Raw genomic sequence first — 18,057 nt, forward strand, 5'->3', positions numbered from 1 at the left:
GGTGCTCCGGTTTCCTCCCACAGTCCAAAGATGTGCAGATGAGGTGAATTGGCCATGGTAAATTGCCCGTAGTGTTAGGTAAGGGGTAAATGTAGGGGCATGGGTGGGTTACGCTTCGGCGGGTCGGTGTGGTCTTGTTGGGCCGAAGGGCCTGTTTCCATGCTGTAATGCAAACTAAACGAAACTAAACTGATGGCCATGTTGATGCGAGTTTCCATATGTGTGTCTTTGCATTTTGTTGTGTTTGTACGAGTGTGTGTTCCTGCCTACAATGAGATACACTTTATCCGGGAGGGAAGTTTGAACGAAACAATAAACTAAAACATGCGAGAGTCAAAGGCTTGGAAGTTCTCTCGCTTCCTCTCTCTACCCCCTCCCCCAACCCCGTCCTCCTCTTATATTCCAAGTGAGACAATGCCAACCAATACCAGTCCAGAAGCGGCAGATATTTTTTCTTGGATAAAGCATTCAAGCCAGTGAATTTCCCAGGTTTCAATGATACTTTATTCTTCCATGAGAAAGTGAGGTCTGCAGATGCTGCAGATCAGAGCTGAAAATGTGTTGCTGGAAAAGCGCAGCAGGTCAGGCAGCATCCGAGGAGCAGGAGAATCGACGTTTCGGGCATGAGCCCTTCTTCAGGAATCATTCTTGCATGCTGCCTGACCTTCAAACCTGCGCTTGTAGAACTTTTGTTCAATCAATCTTGCCCCTGTGATATGAGCAGAAGGAGATGAACAGACCCAGTGTTGGCCTGAGCCCTTCAAATATTAAATTGTTCCGTCACTTAGAATCTGACTCAATAAATTACATAGAATTGTAATTCACAGGGAGGGGCCAGAATACAGTTGCCAGCAAATTTTCGATTTAAGGTGTACAATATCAGGAAACAGCCCAAATATAAATCAATTCGACATTGCAGAAGAAACTCATAGGTTTTTCAACATAAACATCTTTCACTCTGATGGAACCCGAAGTAAAATTGCAATCATCTCACTAGTGTGTGCATGTCTGTGTGCCTGCATCTGTGCGAAGCGTATGTGCGTAAGTGTCGTGGGTACCGGTGTGCACATCAATATAGATGGTTGTCTTTCTGTATCTCTATGCTGCTGTGAGTTGGTCGCTCTCTTTCTCTCTCTCTGATGGTCCGCTTGATGGCTTTCACGCTGCAGCTTCTCCTATGCAGTGGCGTTGGCAGTCCAGCAGAGGGTGGTGTTATATCAGTTTTAACACAAGGGAGTAATTGGGACAGAGACATTTCTCATCTCTCTTGCTCTCTCTCCCTTCTTCTTCTCTCCTCCTCACTCCTCCATCTCTCTCTCTCCCTCTCCCTGTCCCACTCTCACCTCGTTCTTCCTTCATCTGTCCCCTGCTCCATATCTCTCTACATGTCTGCCGTTCCCCACACCCTCTCCCCCACGCTTTATCCCTTCCTCTCCTCCTCCTTCTGATCCCTCACTGTCTCTCACTCTTTCCCTTTGTCGTGTGCCTGTCTGCCCTGTCCCTCTTCCTCTCTCCCTGAGTAACTCGGAAAATATTATGGGGAGCAATGAATTACCAGGAGGAGGTCACCTCGTGTGATCAAGACACAGGCTATGGTACCAAAGCACTTCTGTTGACCTGGACTGCAGAAGGATGTGTACACTTTGCCATACATTTCAGAGGTGCATAGTAGGGTGAGCCACAGGCAGTAATCAAACTAGTGCATTTGCTGCCAATTACCGCGCATTCTAAGAACACATCACGTGGGTTATGAATGATTGTGTATGTCCTCTCCATAAAACCAGAAGTGGGAACCATTGCTTGCTCACTGTAATGGATGTGGCTATCAGATTTCGGGAGGTATTTCCATATTGGTGTGTTAAGGCAAAAAGGGTGGTGGAGGAGTTGGTACCTTTCTTTACCCAGTATGGGTAACCTAGAGAGATTCAGTGAGACCAAGTCTCCAATTTTGCTCCGCAGTATTTAAGGAAGTCATGGATAAATTCTGCATGCAGCACCTTAAATAAAATGCGTACCTTCCTGAATCCAAGGGAGCCTTGGAAAGGTGGCATCAGACCCCGTAGATCACGTTTATGAGCGTACTGTCAGGGTTACCCAAATGCTTGGGATAAAGGTATCCCATTCACATTGTTTGGATTAGAAATGCAAAAAGCCTCCACCGCTTCCTCTGGCAGCTCATTCCAAACATGAATCATGTGAAAAAGCTACACTCAGTTCCCTTGTAAATCTGTCCCCTCTCACCTTGAACTTATGCACTGTGTGTTTGGTTTCCTCCACCCTGGTGATTGAAAAGCCTTGGATACTCACGTTATGTATGTCAATCGTGATATTGTAAAGCTTTACAATGTCATCCATCAGTCACCTACAATCCGGGGAGAAATCAGTCCCAGCCTATCCAACCATTCCTGGCAACACAAACAATCCAGTTTAGATTACAGCATTGTAAATCTTTTCTGCTTTCTTTTCCAATTTAATAACATTCCCAACGAGCCTTTTATCAATCCTTTGTCTATCCAAATATTTTCATCTCTCATTGTCACACCTCACTCCATTTTTCACTCATTCATCCGTCCCTATACATTCTCCAGCGTATATATGAACAGCTTCAGAGCCAAAGCCCATTCTGAAGGAGGTCAGGGAACCCGAAACGTTAACTATGCTTGTTCTCCACAGACACTGCCAGACCTGCTGTGTTTTTTTTTTAACAATTTCTGTCTGTTTCCGGTGAATGTTTCAGTGCAAGACAATGTGGGAACAGTGATCAAAGTTCAGTATGTTCAAGGTAGGTAGAATAATGATCATACAGGTCCTCTGGTTCATGTTTTAGAATAGTCAACTGGAGAAATTAGGCTTAAGTGATTCTTTTCAGAAGAAATGTAATTTTGTCAGGTGGGATTCATTTAAAGGTCAATGATCAGAATTCGGAATCACGTGGAACCATACAGTCGTACATCACGGTAACAGACCTTTTGATCCACTCGTCAAAACTGATCAAGTTTTCCCAAAGTAGAGCAGTCCCATTTGCCTGCAGTTGTCCCATTCCCTCTGAACTTTTCCTAGTTATGTAACTGTCCAAATGTTTTTTCAATTTTTTAACTACACCTGAATCAACGTCTTCCTGTGAGGCAGAAAGGTTAGGACGGCAAGATTCGGAAATTGCAAATGACAAGAGATATCAAAAGTTTCGTCAGAATGAGAAAAGGAAGCACGTGCTTAGAACATTGAAATCAAACAAGACCATTGCGAGGTTTGAAGGAAGCAGAGAAAACATTAACAGATGAATTATCAGTGCTAAAACAGACCATAAAATGTTGTTGGCCAGTAGGATCAGGGCGATGTATTGTTGCATTCAGAGCAAGAGTTCAGTGTGAACAGACTCAAGGACAAAGGAGGGATTTTATGACGAAAGCTAGAGGAAGGGAGTCAGGTCTTTAGTGAATATCTCGCATCCGTATCCACAAAGTAAGAATGAGATAGATGATGGCAAATTTAGGGAGGAATATGTTGATATTCTGGGTCTTTTCAAGATTAGGAGTGAGGAGGTTTCGGGTGTGATGTGAAATATCAGTTTAGATATGTTCCCAGGATATTGAAGGATTTGGTGGCTGGGGTATTTGCTGAGGCTTTGTCAGAGATTCTTGTATCTCTTTAGCCACAAGAGAGGACACAGGAGACTGGAGAATAGGCAATGTGTTTCGTTTGGTTAAAAAGAGCAACACTGTTAATTCAGGGAATTACATGTAGTTGTGTTTTTCATCCATGGTAGTTAACTGCTTGTAGAAGATTCATATGGACGGCATTTGCTCACATTTGTTAAAAGAAGTGCATTTAGAGATAGTAGCCATGGGTTAACGTGGGATGCCGTGACTCGCAAATTTGACTGAATTTTGTGAGCAAGTGATGAAGATAATTGATGAGGGTAGTGAGTAGATGTTGTTGCCGGCAAAGAATTTACTGAAGCATTGAATAATCTCCAGTACGTCTAGCAGATAAAACCACATGGGTTCCATGGTTGTGAGTTTGTAAGATATATCAAAAATTGGCTTGGCTGGAGGAGACAGAAAGTACAACTTTGATATCTGTTTTCTGCCTGGAGGTCTGAGAGATATCTCTTTGCAGAACGATCCTTGTTGTGACCTGCATTGTTTGTAAAATTCATTTAGCTGATCTGGTGAGTAAATTTCCAGAAAACATGAAAATTACCGGAGATGTGGGTAGTGAGAAAGTCTGTCAAAGCATACAGCAGGCTATGGAACATTTGGAAATTTGAGCAGAGAAATAGCAGATGGAGGTGGATCCAAAGAAGTGTAATTTGATGGATGTGGGAGCTCAGAAGCAAGAGGAAAACACGTCAATGAAGGTCAAGGATTTTGGTAAAGTGTTTGATAAATCCCTCATTGGAGATTGGTTCAGAAAAGTAAGTGATATGGAATCCATGGTGATATGGAAAGTTTGGTGTAAAATTGAATTGACCATTGAAAACACAGGATGTTACAGAACCGTGTTTTTCCCTGTCTGCAGGTGATTAACCACATGTATAAAATTTGGATGAAAGTGTAGGTGGTGTCATTAGTAAGTTTGCAGACGACACAAAAATTGACTGATTATGCACAGTAAGGAAGGGAGTCAAAAGTCACAACAAGTCATGGATCAGTTACACATTTGGTTGGAGAAACAATGGACAGCGTTTTACCTGGCAATGATGGTGATGCATTTTTGGAAATTAAATGCAAGTGGAAACTGCACTGTTAATGGTCGGACTCTGAATATCATTGATTGACAGAGGGCTCACGTCCATATCTCCCTGAAAGATGCAACACAAGTGGATAAATTAGTAAAGAAGTTATACAGCATGTTTTCCTTCTCCAGTCGGGGCAGTAAATGTAAATGTTGGCAAATCGCGCTGCAAATGTATCAGGCATCGATCAAGAAAAATTTGGAGGCCCATGCACAGTTTTGAAGGCTGCACTACTGGAAGCAGGTGGAAGCTTTGGAGAGCATGCAGAAGATGTTTCACAGAATGTTGGTGGATTGGAATGTATTAACCACAAGGAGATGTTGGACAAACGTGGATTATTCCGTTTGAGCATCAGAAGCTGAGGGGGAGATTACTGAAGTATTTAAAATTATGAGAGGGAGAGGCAAAGAGAATAATCAGAGTCTCCGTAGGGCGGAAATGTACAATACTGGTGGGCACAATTTTACGTTGAGAGGCAGAAAGGTGGAAGGAAAAGTGAGTTTTTAACCTCAAAGATAGTAGTACCTGGAATGTGTTACCATGGGAGGTGGCATGAACAGTTATGGTATCAACAATGGTGTTTAGACAGTTGAATGAACAGGTAGAGGATAGAGAGAAGCAGACCATATGCATGCAAATGGAATCAGTTCAGAACAGCATCATGGTGGACACAAGCATATTGGGCAGAAAGATCAGCTCCTTTGGAGGTCTGTTCTATGTTCTATGGTGTGATCATATAATTCTGTGACATCAGTGCTCAACGTCTTTCTCTGTCTAATTCCCATTGCTTTATCCCTGCTCCGACTCAGTGCAACTTTATATCTTCTGCATTTCTCTGTGGTAATGATTTCTAAGTCTTGCACATGCTTCATATCTCCTCCTGCCTGCCTGAGAGATGTGGACAGAGTAGATTGGGAGAAAGCATTCCCGAAAAAAAATGGGACAAGCAGGTGACGACAATAGTTTAGAGATCTGCAAAAGCAGCGAAGATGGACGTCACGATATGGAAGGCACTGCCTGGAAACTTGGGGAATGCAGATTGAAACTTGCCACAGCATTAGATGAAAATGGAAGCAAATATTTGCAAGATTATCCGATTAAGACAGGACACGGGCATTAGGTAATCATGAGTGTTTGAAAAGCCAGTACAGACACCATTGAGGAGAAAGTGAGGTCTGCAGATGCTGGAGGTCAGAGATGGAAATGTGTTGCTGGACAAACGCAGCAGGTCAGGCAGCATCTAGGGAACAGGAGAATCGCTTAGAAGGGCTTATGCCCGAAACGTCGATTCTCCTGTTCCCTAGATGCTGCCTGACCTGCTGCGTTTTTCCAGCAACACATTTCCATCACAGACACCATTGGCCGAACAAACTCATCCCAGTCTGTTAGGCTATTGCAACTCAGTGATTCTGTGACAGACAGACTGTCTCCAAACGTGTAGCCTCAGTCTTGGATCCTAATTCACGTTTGTTCGCACTGATTGAATCTCAAACTGATCGTTTCTGTCACGCTGAATCATTCTGTTAGACGTTTGTTTACCAGTAACTAGAATACAGAAATTTTGTGCGACCGTTCAGGATTTAAGGTATTAACATATTTATAGATTCCCAGTTGACATGAGCCTGGAGCTGAGATGTGCTCTTCCATGATGACGCCCCCATTGAGATTCTGTTGAGTGTATATTCTAATTCCGAATTTACTGCTTTTTTCCATCTGATATTTTTTATTTTAAAGGAGAAACAGGCGACAACATTAGAGCACAGAATTTACCACGGTACCAGGTGTTTCCTGTTGATTGAACAGACAGGCAAGACGCGCAGTGACGGTTCTGATGTTCTGCAGAATGAGAAGCTGCCTTTTCATACACTGAACCTTACATAAATCCTGCCAAATTCCAAATTATGATCTGCTGTAAAATATGCTTCTGCGTGTTTTTTAACAACATGCTACGGCTCTTCGATGCAATCAATTCATTGGTAATGTCCAGCATTTATGATATCAAAATGCGTGTTCATGCATTTTGCCTCTGTCTGAAAGATCAGATTTCTTCAGATGATTGGCAATTTGCCCTGTATCGTAACACAACCCATATATGATGTGAAATTCTGCAGCACATCTGTGAGACATGGTTCAGGCGCTGTCTTGTAGATGACTCGATCAAAACAGCACAGGATAAAATGGAAATTGTTGATAATGTGAATGAATGTAGTTATAACGCTAAACTGTACCCAGTTTCTTCACCATGGCCACACGATCAAAGTTCTGATGGTGTTGGCAATCTGAATTAATAACACAGAAGAAATGCAGAAACTTGGGACAAATATGATTTTAATGTTTCGAGTCCATTGACTGTTATTCAGACCTGAAGAGGGCTGGATAATGCTGATTTATGTGCAATTTATCTAAGATGCTCAAGGGAAAGAGATGTGGAGAGCGAGCAGAGAATAAGACAGAGACAGGCCTTATAGTAGTCAAGGAGCGATGTGGATTCTAAATCGGTATTGATGATAAGTGTGACGATCAGGACGTCACTGATCAGAGCACCTACAGTTTCATCCAAAACACTTATGTATATTACAAACAACTGAGTTACAGCACTGATGCTGTTGTAACAACATTGATCACAGACTTTCAGGGAGAGAAAATAACACACACACTTCCACAACTTCATTTTGTATTCTGTGATTATCCAATTTTGTTTCAGGTATTTTGTGATCTACACTTCCGTAAGGAGTGGTCACCTGCAAAAGGATAATTTGACATGATGACCTTTATATCAATGTCTCTGCACTATTTATGTCCCGAGGTAGTGCGGGAAATGGGCCACATGTGTTCCTATGTTAACCAAAGGACAAATCCAACTAGGCCAAATATTGTCCAAACCGCTTACGTTCAGTCAGCAGCCATGTGTTGGAAGGGGTCACCAAAAGTGTTGTCAAATAGGAACCACACGGTAATAAACTGTGTGCTGACTTCCAGTCTGAGTTCCACCAGGGCAACTGAGCTCTTAATCAAGCATCGATAATGCTGGGAAACTCAACATGTCTCGCTGAATCTTAGGACAGGGAAACATAGTGATGGAGTACTCCCAAATGCCGGACTGGGTGCATCTCCAACAAAAGTCAAGAAGCTTGACAGCATCCGGACCACAGCAGCTCGAGTGACTGTGACCACATGCAGAAAAATCTACTATCATCAGTAACAGCAATGTTCAGTATTTTCACAAGGTACTGAATAAATTCACCAAGGCTCCTCAGACTGCAGTTTACAAACTCACGAGAAATTCTACCCAGAGAATAAGACCAAGCAGATATTTGGTAACGGACCAAGTTCCCATCTGTGCAATTCATTATCTTAATTGAAATCATGTCGCCATTCCTTCCTTGCCGTTCGGTTAAAATCTTGGAAAATACCTCCCTCACGGCATTGTCGGTCTAACTGCAGCATTTCGTGTTCAATGTTTAAAGAACCCAGTTCATGACGGATTTCTCAAGGGGAAATAGCGATGGGTAATAAATGCTGGCAGAGACAGCGCTGCCCCTATCCAGTGATAGAATTTTAAACAGAACTGTGAAGTTGATTACAGGGAAATTGTCTGAGGTTCAGATCATGATCTGCATTTCCTTCCACAATTGAAGACACCAGAATATCTGAAATATCCCTCTTTCTGCTCCACATGCCCCAAAGTGCAATGTAAGAGTTGTCTGAACAGCAGATTGTCCTGAAACTATCGCTGATCTTCTTGTGCATTGTTCCACCCATTTCAATGAAACTGTTGGTAGAATGAAATGACGCTAGATATCGATTTACATAAACAAATGGTTTCAAAATTTCAAATTCTACGTTTTATATCCATGAAGTTAGAAGTCTTACATCACCAAATTAAACTCTGAAAGGTCCATTCGCAATCACAAGCTTTTGGAGTGCTGCGCTTTCATTAGGTGACTTCATGGTGATCCTCCAGTTGAACACATTACCAATCTTCTCTCTCTCTCTGTATGTCCCTCTCTCTTTCTCTCTCTCTCTGTCTCTGTCTATATCGCCATCTCTCTCTCTCATACGAATGCAGACCGATAAATTTGTGTTCTCATTGGAAAAAAGAAGGCTAAGGGGGGATTTGACAGAGACATACAAGATGATCAGAGGATAAGATAGGGCAGGCAGTGAAATACCTTTCCTAGGATGATTTCGTCAGCTTGTAGGAGAAGGCATAACTACAAATTGAGGGGTGATAGATTTAAGTCAGATGTCAGTGGCAGGTTCTTTACACAGAGAGTGGTAAGGGCATGGAATGCCCTCCCTGCTAATGAAGTCAACTCAGCCACATTAGGGAGATTTAAACAGTCCATAGATGAGCACATGGATGATTTTGGGATAGTGGAGGAGGACGAACTGAAAATAGTTCACAGGTCGGCGCAACATCGAGGGCCGAAGGGCCTGTTCTGCGCTGTATGTTCTACGTTCTAACTTTACCTTCTACATTTAGCTTCCACAGCTTTCACGCTGGTAGGAAACTGATGCATCTTTCTTGAATGTACCCAATGACATCCCAATCTTTTCGAGAATTCCACTCATAATCCCCTGAGTGCCAAAATCTCTGTGCAACTCTATGAAATGGCAAACCTGTAACTCGAGACCATGACCCATTTTTTCGAGACCATAAGCCAGACGAACATCAAACCTGCATCCTGCATGTCAAGGCCGTTAGAATTATTTGCGTTTCAATGAGATCCTCACCAATGATTGTTGACACAATGAATACAATGTTTCCTTCCAGGACACATCTGCTATGCTCGAAATCAATCTGGTAGATTTCACTGCAACTATTCCAATGCAAAGCCCTGGATCTTAGGCAAGGCGATCAAAACGGCACATAATACTTCAACGGTCTCTGCAATGTTCTGTAGAAGCATATTTTTTTTTAAAAAAACCTTTGTTCTTGGACTGAACCCGTTTTTCAAAGAAGGTCAAATTAGCACTTACCTTTTAGTCTCGGAATTGTTTCCTTGTTTTCAGTTAATGGGGTACCGGGTCATCCGTTTCTCTTTGTTCATTATCACTAACATACCTTTAAATGTTTATTTTACTCTCTGGTGTTCTATTCTCTCCTGTTTTCTGTCCAATGTCGTTAACCTCACACTGATCCGAGTTAGACGGCATCTTTCACGCATTTTCTCTTTGACTCAACTTGTCCAGAAGGCCTTGAAGCCTGTTTGTATGGTTCTGATCAGCAAACCTCGCAAAGTCACATTTAATCCCCTCATCCAAAATCGTTGAAGTGCGTTGTGGATAGCTAATGTCCCACCTTCGATTTCTCAGACACTCCGTTTATCACCTCCTTCCCACTGAAAATGCACAACGTTTTCTCTCAGTGAGATAGTTCTCTGTCCTGACCTGTATGTCACATATGATAGCGCAGGCTTCAGTTCTGTACACCAACCTCTTGCGCTAGATTTTATCAAAAGTGTTCAATGAGCCGTCGATACCACATGGACAGATTCTCCCATATTCAATATAAAAGTTCCCTCATCAAAATATTGTGAAATTCTCAAACCAAGACTTCTCTTCCATAATTAATTTCAATTTTGTCAGTTCCCAGTTGATGCTTGTTTTCACATTGTTTATGGTGGACGCTACCATGTCCAGAATATTGCAATTAACCGGACAGCCTGTACATCTCTGTTTCTCCCTTCCTCGAATTTAGAACAGACAGTTCATATTTTCGAGTTCTTCCAGACTTGTTTCTTTTTCAGAATCTGGAAACTTTTGCATTGTGACAAACCAAAACATGTACTAAATCTATTGCCGTCTCAGTTAGTGCCAACAAATGCAGTTTATCAGGCTCCACAAATTCCCAATGAAAGCCTTCAGTCTGAAACGTCGATTCTTCAGCTCCTCGGATGCTGTCTGACCTCCTGTGCTATTCCAGCGCCACATTGTTCGACTCTGATCTCCATAATCTAAAGTCCTAACTTTCTCTGATGAAGTGACAAACTTGTTCCATTCTTGTATAACTTAGTCTACTCAGAGAGTCGTAGTGGCGTGGAATGCACTGCCTGAAACTGTAGTAGACCCGCCAACCTTAAGGGCATTTTAATGGTCATTAGACAGACATATGGATGAAAATGGACTCCTGTAGGATAGAATAACTCCACAGGTCGGCTTCGGATTGATTCCACAAGTTGGCGCAACATTGAGGGCCAAAAGGGCCTGTATTGCGCTGTAATGTTCGATATTCTACGTTCTATGCTCTACATGTACAGTCACAGTTGCCCTGATGTCAGGCCCTGCAAGTTTGAAAGATGAGGCAGATCAAGAGGAAATTTGATATTTGGCAAACTTGAATAATTTGAATAATTGCTGTATTGCACTGTATCCGTCCCATAAGAGCTGACCATCCAAGGAGGGAAATCAATATGATTTGAAATTTGAGCAGATTTTGCATAGGAAGCGGAAAAGAAAACCATTATTTCCTCTGCAACTTGGTTGGACAAATTCTACCGAATGATACTGATGAGTTATATATTGGAAGGTATAGTGATGGAGACGAGCGAACAAGTTTGCAGAAGAGACATAGAAATTACGAAGTGCAGTAAAAATAAGATAAGGTTTTTGGGGACTTTTTAAAGTTTTTCTAAAAGTTAATTCAATGTTTAACACTTTTAGAATAACGGAAAGCTGATTTTATAAACAAACAAGACCAACATTTGAAGAAAACAACAAGTTGAGCAGCATCTGTGGACACACAAAGCGAGTTAATATTTTGAATCAAATGTGATTATTCTGGATAATGACAGTTTTTAATAGTGTGCACAGAAGGGGGAGGAGAAGAGACTGAAACAGGTGGTCTGTGTGCTCAGAGAATAAGACAACGGACTGATAGTTATAGTAATAGACAGAATTATGACTCAGACTAGGTGCTAAGGATTGGGGGAATGAGATTAATGTGGGTCTGCTGTGCTGAGACCAATGTCGACAGGACCAGAATATATAAGGGAGGAAAGGGGTAACTTGTAATGTAAAGGAAGGGTAGAGGTTCAGCTCTGAAGTTGTTAGTCTGCATTTTTAGTCCTGAAGAGTGTAAAGTGAAAAAATGGAAATCGAGCTCTTTCTCCAGCTGCTCGTGGAGCTGCTGAGTTGCAAAGCATTTTCAATGAATCTGAGACCAATAACCTCCTGTGGTTGTGTGATTGTGTGATACAGATTCCGGCGTGGGGACTCGCTTCCTAGTCAAAATCTGAAACGTCATTGATTTGTTAAGATGAACTAGTGTTTGGAACCCGGTTTCATTGTACCCATTAATGGTCACATCATTTCTCATTGGTGGAGAAGACAGAGTTTACTTCGTAGTCGGCACACATTAAAATCTATTGGTTGATGGAAAGAAAGACGGGCCCCTGGACAAGTCGTGGTGAAGGAACCAAATGTTACAGAAATCGAGGAGTCACTTGATATGTTAATTGCTGCTCAGTATCTGGGAAACAGCATTCAGCTAAAGTTCCGATTTGATCTGGAACCACCAGCTGGGACGATGTTTGTAAGCCTCGTGAACTTACTTCTTCTGCAGCTGTTGAACTGTGAGTTATAGTCTCTTGAATACATTTTCGCAACCATTTATAGGTCAATGATTGGCAACATATATGTGGCAAAAATATAATGATCAGTCTATGCGAGATAAAATAGTGGCATGATAGGGAATGAAAACTATTTTGTCTTCATTATTTTCTGACTTTTTATGGAACTGTTTCTGAGGCTTCAGAGCTCCCCAACCACAACACCCATTAACCCCCAATCTTGCATTTATTCGGAGTTTTGTACAGCTCAGAGTTGAAAACCTACTCAGACAATTCGGGTGTGTTTGGAAACAGTGCCCATCGCTGCTTCAACAGTGTGTGTAGTCGGGAAACCTGGTGAACAATATTTACCTAATTTATTCGTCAATATTTGGGAGAGTGTAAAATAGAAACTGAATATTTTTGCATTTCTCGGAGCTTGATGTGCCACTGATTTTAGTTCGTATTTCTTCTCTTTATATTCGAAAACTTTCTCGATACTGATGCATTTATATAGCGCCGTTGACAATGTCAGTGAAACAAAGGAACTCTGGGCCAATTTGGTACATTTTGTTGTTGAGACAGTTCTGCAATTTTGAAAACGTGACAGACAAGTTCCTCCGAGGAAAGTGTAAGAACCATTGCTGTGATAAAGGGCGCAGTTAGCTGTTCGCATCCTCAGTGGAACAAAGGCGCTGTGTGCTAATTTGTTATATTTTATTGTTCAGACAGTTCTGCGATTTTGGAAACTTGGCAGGCAATTTATTCCATGAAATCTGTTAGAATTGTCGCTCTAATAAAGGGCACAGTCAACTGGTCATCTTCAAATAACCAAAGCGAAACATTCACGCTGCTTTCTGTCTGCAAATGTTGCCAGATCTGCGAAGTATTTCCAGCAATTTCTCCTTTGGTTCTGATTTCCAACATGCACAGTTCTTTGACCTTCTTTTGTTCACCAGTTTTGTTATTCAGTGAATTTAGTTGAATGATTGCCACTAGCCAGCGCAATATCAATAGCTCTTCTTCCTGGACTGGGGAAGTTGTTGAAGAATTTCAGTAGGATTACTGTAAACATTTTTACAGAACGATGTCTTCTTTTTTCCTGTCTCCAAATAAAAACTTTATTCATATAAATACCTTTACATGCATACTTAGTCACTGAAACAGGTCACTTCTGTACAGTAGTCAAAAACTGTGGTGCTGGAAAAGCAGATCTGGTAAGGCAGCATACAAGGAACAGGAGGTTCGACGTTTCGAGCATAAAATCTTCATCAGGATAAAGATCTTATGCTTCAAACGTCTACTCTCCAGCTCTTCGGATTATCCCCAGCCAGTTGTGCTTTTCCACCACCACCCATTTAGACTTTGATCTTCAGCATCTACAATCCTAATTTTCTCTTATTTCTGTACATTCGTGTATGAAGGATAAACCAACACTGGAATTTGACTCTATCCAGCAACACACTAAAGGCATGTATTCATATATACACGAGACATCGGGGGGTCTGATACCTGAACGGACCCCCATATACCTTCAGCAGTAAGACCTCAGACAGTGGTCTTTCTCCACTGCCTTGGCGGCAGCTGCCTCAACATTTAATGCATTCCTAAACACATAGTCCTGCACCTTGGAATGTGCCAGTGTGCAACTCTCCGTCGGGGTCAAACGCTTGCTCTGGAATACCAAAGAGTTTCATGCAAACCAAAGAACATCTTTCAGCGAGTTGATGCTCTTCCAGGCGCAGTTGATGTTTGTTTCAGTGTCGGTGTGTATCGTGGGCAACTGATCGGAGAGCAGTGTCCTGAGTCAAAGAGCTTCTTGTGAAAAGCCTCGACAGAATTGACTGCATCTTTCTCCAGACATCGTTTGCAAAGGGCAATTCCAGAAAGATATGTTTTACGGTCACTTCCCGTGTGCCCTGCCATCCTTCCAAACCCTACATCCACTTAGAGAGCAGTGTGGGTAGTCGCAAACTGGCCAGGTGTACATGAGGGATCTCGCAGTTTGTGCCGTTCTCACCACAAGCCAAGCGACGTCTTCGTGCTTGTTAGAACGTTCTGGTGATGAAGCATTCTGCCAAATGACTTGGACAGTCTGCTGAGAGAACAACCCGACAGGGTTCACCCTCTTCTTTTCCCACAGAGTGTCTAGGACTCTAAGATACGTGCATCAACTGCTCCTTCAGCGCTGAATTTCTGTGTCGAGGCAAGCGAGCTGCAAATTGAGGCAGGGCTTACATTAATATCATTTTGTTGGCAGAGTTAGCTCTTCGAAAACTTGAACTCACTTTACACATATCTCCTATTCTCTGGTGAGAGTTGTACCCATTCTTTGATGACGGTTGTAATCGACTTACTTTTCAACATGATCTGAATAGAAATATGGAGGTAGTTCAGGCGTCTTATCTTGTTTCGATTTTTTGTTTTGCTAACGGTGTTATCACTGAAGGCAAGCCAAGAAGAAAGCAATCCCAATCTTCTCAACAAAACCTGACCAGCTGTAACGGTTGTCTGTTACATTTGGGTGCACCAGACTCTGGGCTAACAGTGAATATGGTGTCAGTAAAACATCAGTCAGCACTATGTCACCATTAATTAAACTCATGCACAAAGGGATTATACTCTCAGATTATACCTATGGTCTGCCTGACCGTTTTGTGATATTATTTGTGGATCGAGGTTACTTTAATGTGGAGGTGCCAGTGTTGGTTTGGGGTGGACAAAGTTAAAAATCACACAACATTATGTTAGAGTCCAACGGGGTTTATTTGGAAGCACTACCCTTCAGAGCGCTGCTCCTTCACCATGTCGTTGTGCTGATAGAGGAGCAGCACTCCACAAGCTAGTGCTTCCAAATAAACTGGCTCGACTGTAATCTGGAGTTGTGATTTTTACGTATGTTATTAAATTCACGTTCACCGCATTCGAGGTTTTTTCCACTATTTGATGTGGAATTAACATGTTTACCTCAATATTGTTTAACATCACAATTTTCATCACGCAAGCCTTTCAAAAATGAAATATCCAAAATAAATCCTTTTCCAACTTTATTCTTAGTGACAAATGGGAGAGGTGAAAATCATTATGAGGATATTTATTTCGCAACACTTTTACTATTTGTTCAAAACTGTGGGAATGTCTGGTTTGGTCAATGTTACATAAAATCCAACCAGGTGGCGGTCACCTGATCTCATGGTCCACTGTATTAGTTGGGGCGAGGTACATCATCATATGTGAGGAGAGAATTGCAGATCTTGACCAAATATCAGTGAAGGAACAATGTCGCCATCCCAATCAGGATGGGAATTTGCAGGTGCCGGTGCTTTTAATTATCTGTGCACCTTGTTCGGTAGTGTGGCTGCAGTTTTGTTCAGTTGTGGGAAGGAGTTTAGCTGAGTTGTTGCAGTTAACATTGATGGCGCAACTTTGGTGGCTGAATCTTGGTGGTGAATGCTTTAAGTTCTTCAGCTAATGGAAGGGTTGTAAGTGAAGCCGATTTCTTTGTGCCAAGTGCCTTCCAGCTTTTGAAAGTGTGTTACAGTTTATTGCAGCAATTTAAGGAGCGAATGTCTGTTCATAGCGCTGGCTTGTATATTGCTCACAGTTATTACTCTTGAGGAGTCAGAAAGTGAATAATGCTGTAAATGTGGCTCCTGTTCTTGACTGGTAGTGAAAGGATGGACATCCCAGTTCAGATCATTATATGGAGCGGCATGTTGGCTGAGTTGATTCCAGCCTCGGGCGATGTCTGTGTGGAGTTTAAACATTGTCCCTGTTTATGCATTGTCCCTGTGTATCCAGGTGCTCCGGTTTCCTCCCACAGTCCAATGATGTGCAGACCATGCCACGTTGCCCACACTGGGCTCGGTGAATTAATCAGATGGGAATGGGTCTGGTTGGGTTAATCTTCGGAGGGTTAGCTTGGACATGTTGGGCCATTTGGCCTGTTTCCACACTGTAGGGTGTCTAAGTTACACGAGATTCTGTAAATGTTATGGCGTAGTATGTTAAGAGAGTTCATGTACACGGAGGTGTATTGCTTTGTGGTAAGTTCGGCTTCTCATTCTCTGGAAAATTTACTCCTACTTATCCAGCATCATGAATTATCCAAGGTATTGAAGCCCTCTTTCTCATTCTTCTCCCGTTGAATATCCGGTATATTTACATGTATATTAATGAATTAAGTGCTTAAGTCGGCATGTCGTGGATTATTTCCATAAAGCAGATCGCAGAGGTTAAATCAGTCTCTCGAGATCGAAATGTTGGGTTAGAGTAACTAGTGTGCCTAGATTTTGTTGACGTGCTGTATTTGGTCAATCCATTTACACCCATATAATGGGTGCAGTGACACTGAGAGTGGATTGCATTTTATATCCAGAAGATTAAACTGGTATTATCTCCTTTAAAGTATAGTTGCTGTCTGTTTTGTCCTAAGGTATATGGCAGAAGATAAAAAAAGACATGCATATCAACACTGTTCAAGTTGTTCAGACTTGGTTTCACATTCTATATGTGTGAATACTTTCAACATTATTTTATTAGCTGATATATGAAGAAAGGAGGTTGATTATACATTTATTAACATGAACTTTGTGCAGTATGCATAACAGCTTCATACCTTAAAGAAACTTGGAAAATTTTGTATAAACACAGGAAATCTGTCAACATTAATGAAGAGTGAAACACAGATAATGTTTCGAGTCTGATATGATCACTCAGAACAGAAGGATAGAAAATAAGGAGTCCCAACAGAGTCGCAACTTTAACACTGTTCCTCTCTCCGCATGTGTTGCGTTCATCCAGCATTCTTCATATTTGTTTCAGATTTTCCATATGCACTTTTCTTTTCTGCCAGCAGCCTGGTGTCTCAATTGCTTTGGCTTAATTTGTGAAATGGTTTATGTTGTGAGTTTGACGACCAGAGGCAGAACTCCTGACGCTGTTGCATATAATTTTATTAAAAGCACTTGAAGGAGACTTGATTGGGGACCGATGCAAAACTAAATTTCCGGAGGTTGCTCAGAACCATTGAAAGAAAGATTTCTGAGTTTAGTTTTGTGTACCTTCGAGATCAACAGTCTCAGTGGCTCCTAAGAGGAGACAATAGATTTGAAAGAGAAGTAATTTTACTCTGGTTCTGCATCACTTGCACACTATTTTGTTTCATCTCGCGCTTTGAAACTTCTCAATTTGTGAAACAGTAGGACAAATTGGATAGCTTAATCTCATATTTACTAATCTAGAAGTAACAACATTCTTGGATCAGATGACAAAGCACGAGATGGTGATCGGCTCCATCATTATGTTTTGTAGATCTTTGTTGAGCAACTAGGGAAGTGCATGAAATATGAAATTGTAAGTTGCATAAACCACTTCAATATTCACCTCGTGCAGAAGTAATGGATAGCGGACTTCTTAATCCATTATTGCTCTTTTATAAATTCGATATTAGACAAGAAGAAATACAAGGATCACTTCCAGGCACCCATGTTCAACTCATGGTTTTCAATTTTACTAAGACATTAATTCTTTATTCTCGACATAATTCTACTACTCGGGTAGACTGTAAAGTCGAATTGATACTTTTTTTAAAATGAATGAGTAAAGTCATATCAAATGGGAGGTGAATGCATTATTTAGTTCTAAATTTAGTAATTAATATGTGTTCAGTTTAAATTCGCGTTCAAAAAGGACAGGTATTCTGCATTTTTGCTGCTATCAGTAATTTTGTTTCTTTATATTCCCTGCCTTGATTGACATTTAATT

The 18,057-nt window shown here is 41.6% G+C and overlaps 1 protein-coding gene across 1 annotated transcript in view; it reads left to right on the top strand.

Annotated features, from left to right (window-relative positions):
- The first annotated feature begins 12,269 nt into the window (after positions 1-12,269).
- Positions 12,270-18,057, top strand: part of LOC148144492 (scavenger receptor cysteine-rich type 1 protein M130-like) — a 36,001-nt gene continuing 30,213 nt past the window's right edge. The window contains exon 1 of the mRNA XM_087975349.1: positions 12,270-12,315. Coding sequence (XP_087831475.1) covers positions 12,270-12,315 — 46 coding nt within the window. The remainder of the gene's footprint in view (positions 12,316-18,057) is intronic.

This window comes from Chiloscyllium plagiosum, unplaced genomic scaffold (assembly GCF_037043375.1).
Source record: "Chiloscyllium plagiosum isolate Xiang-an unplaced genomic scaffold, Cpla_swu_hap1 HiC_scaffold_27, whole genome shotgun sequence".
Classification (NCBI taxonomy): domain Eukaryota; kingdom Metazoa; phylum Chordata; class Chondrichthyes; order Orectolobiformes; family Hemiscylliidae; genus Chiloscyllium; species Chiloscyllium plagiosum.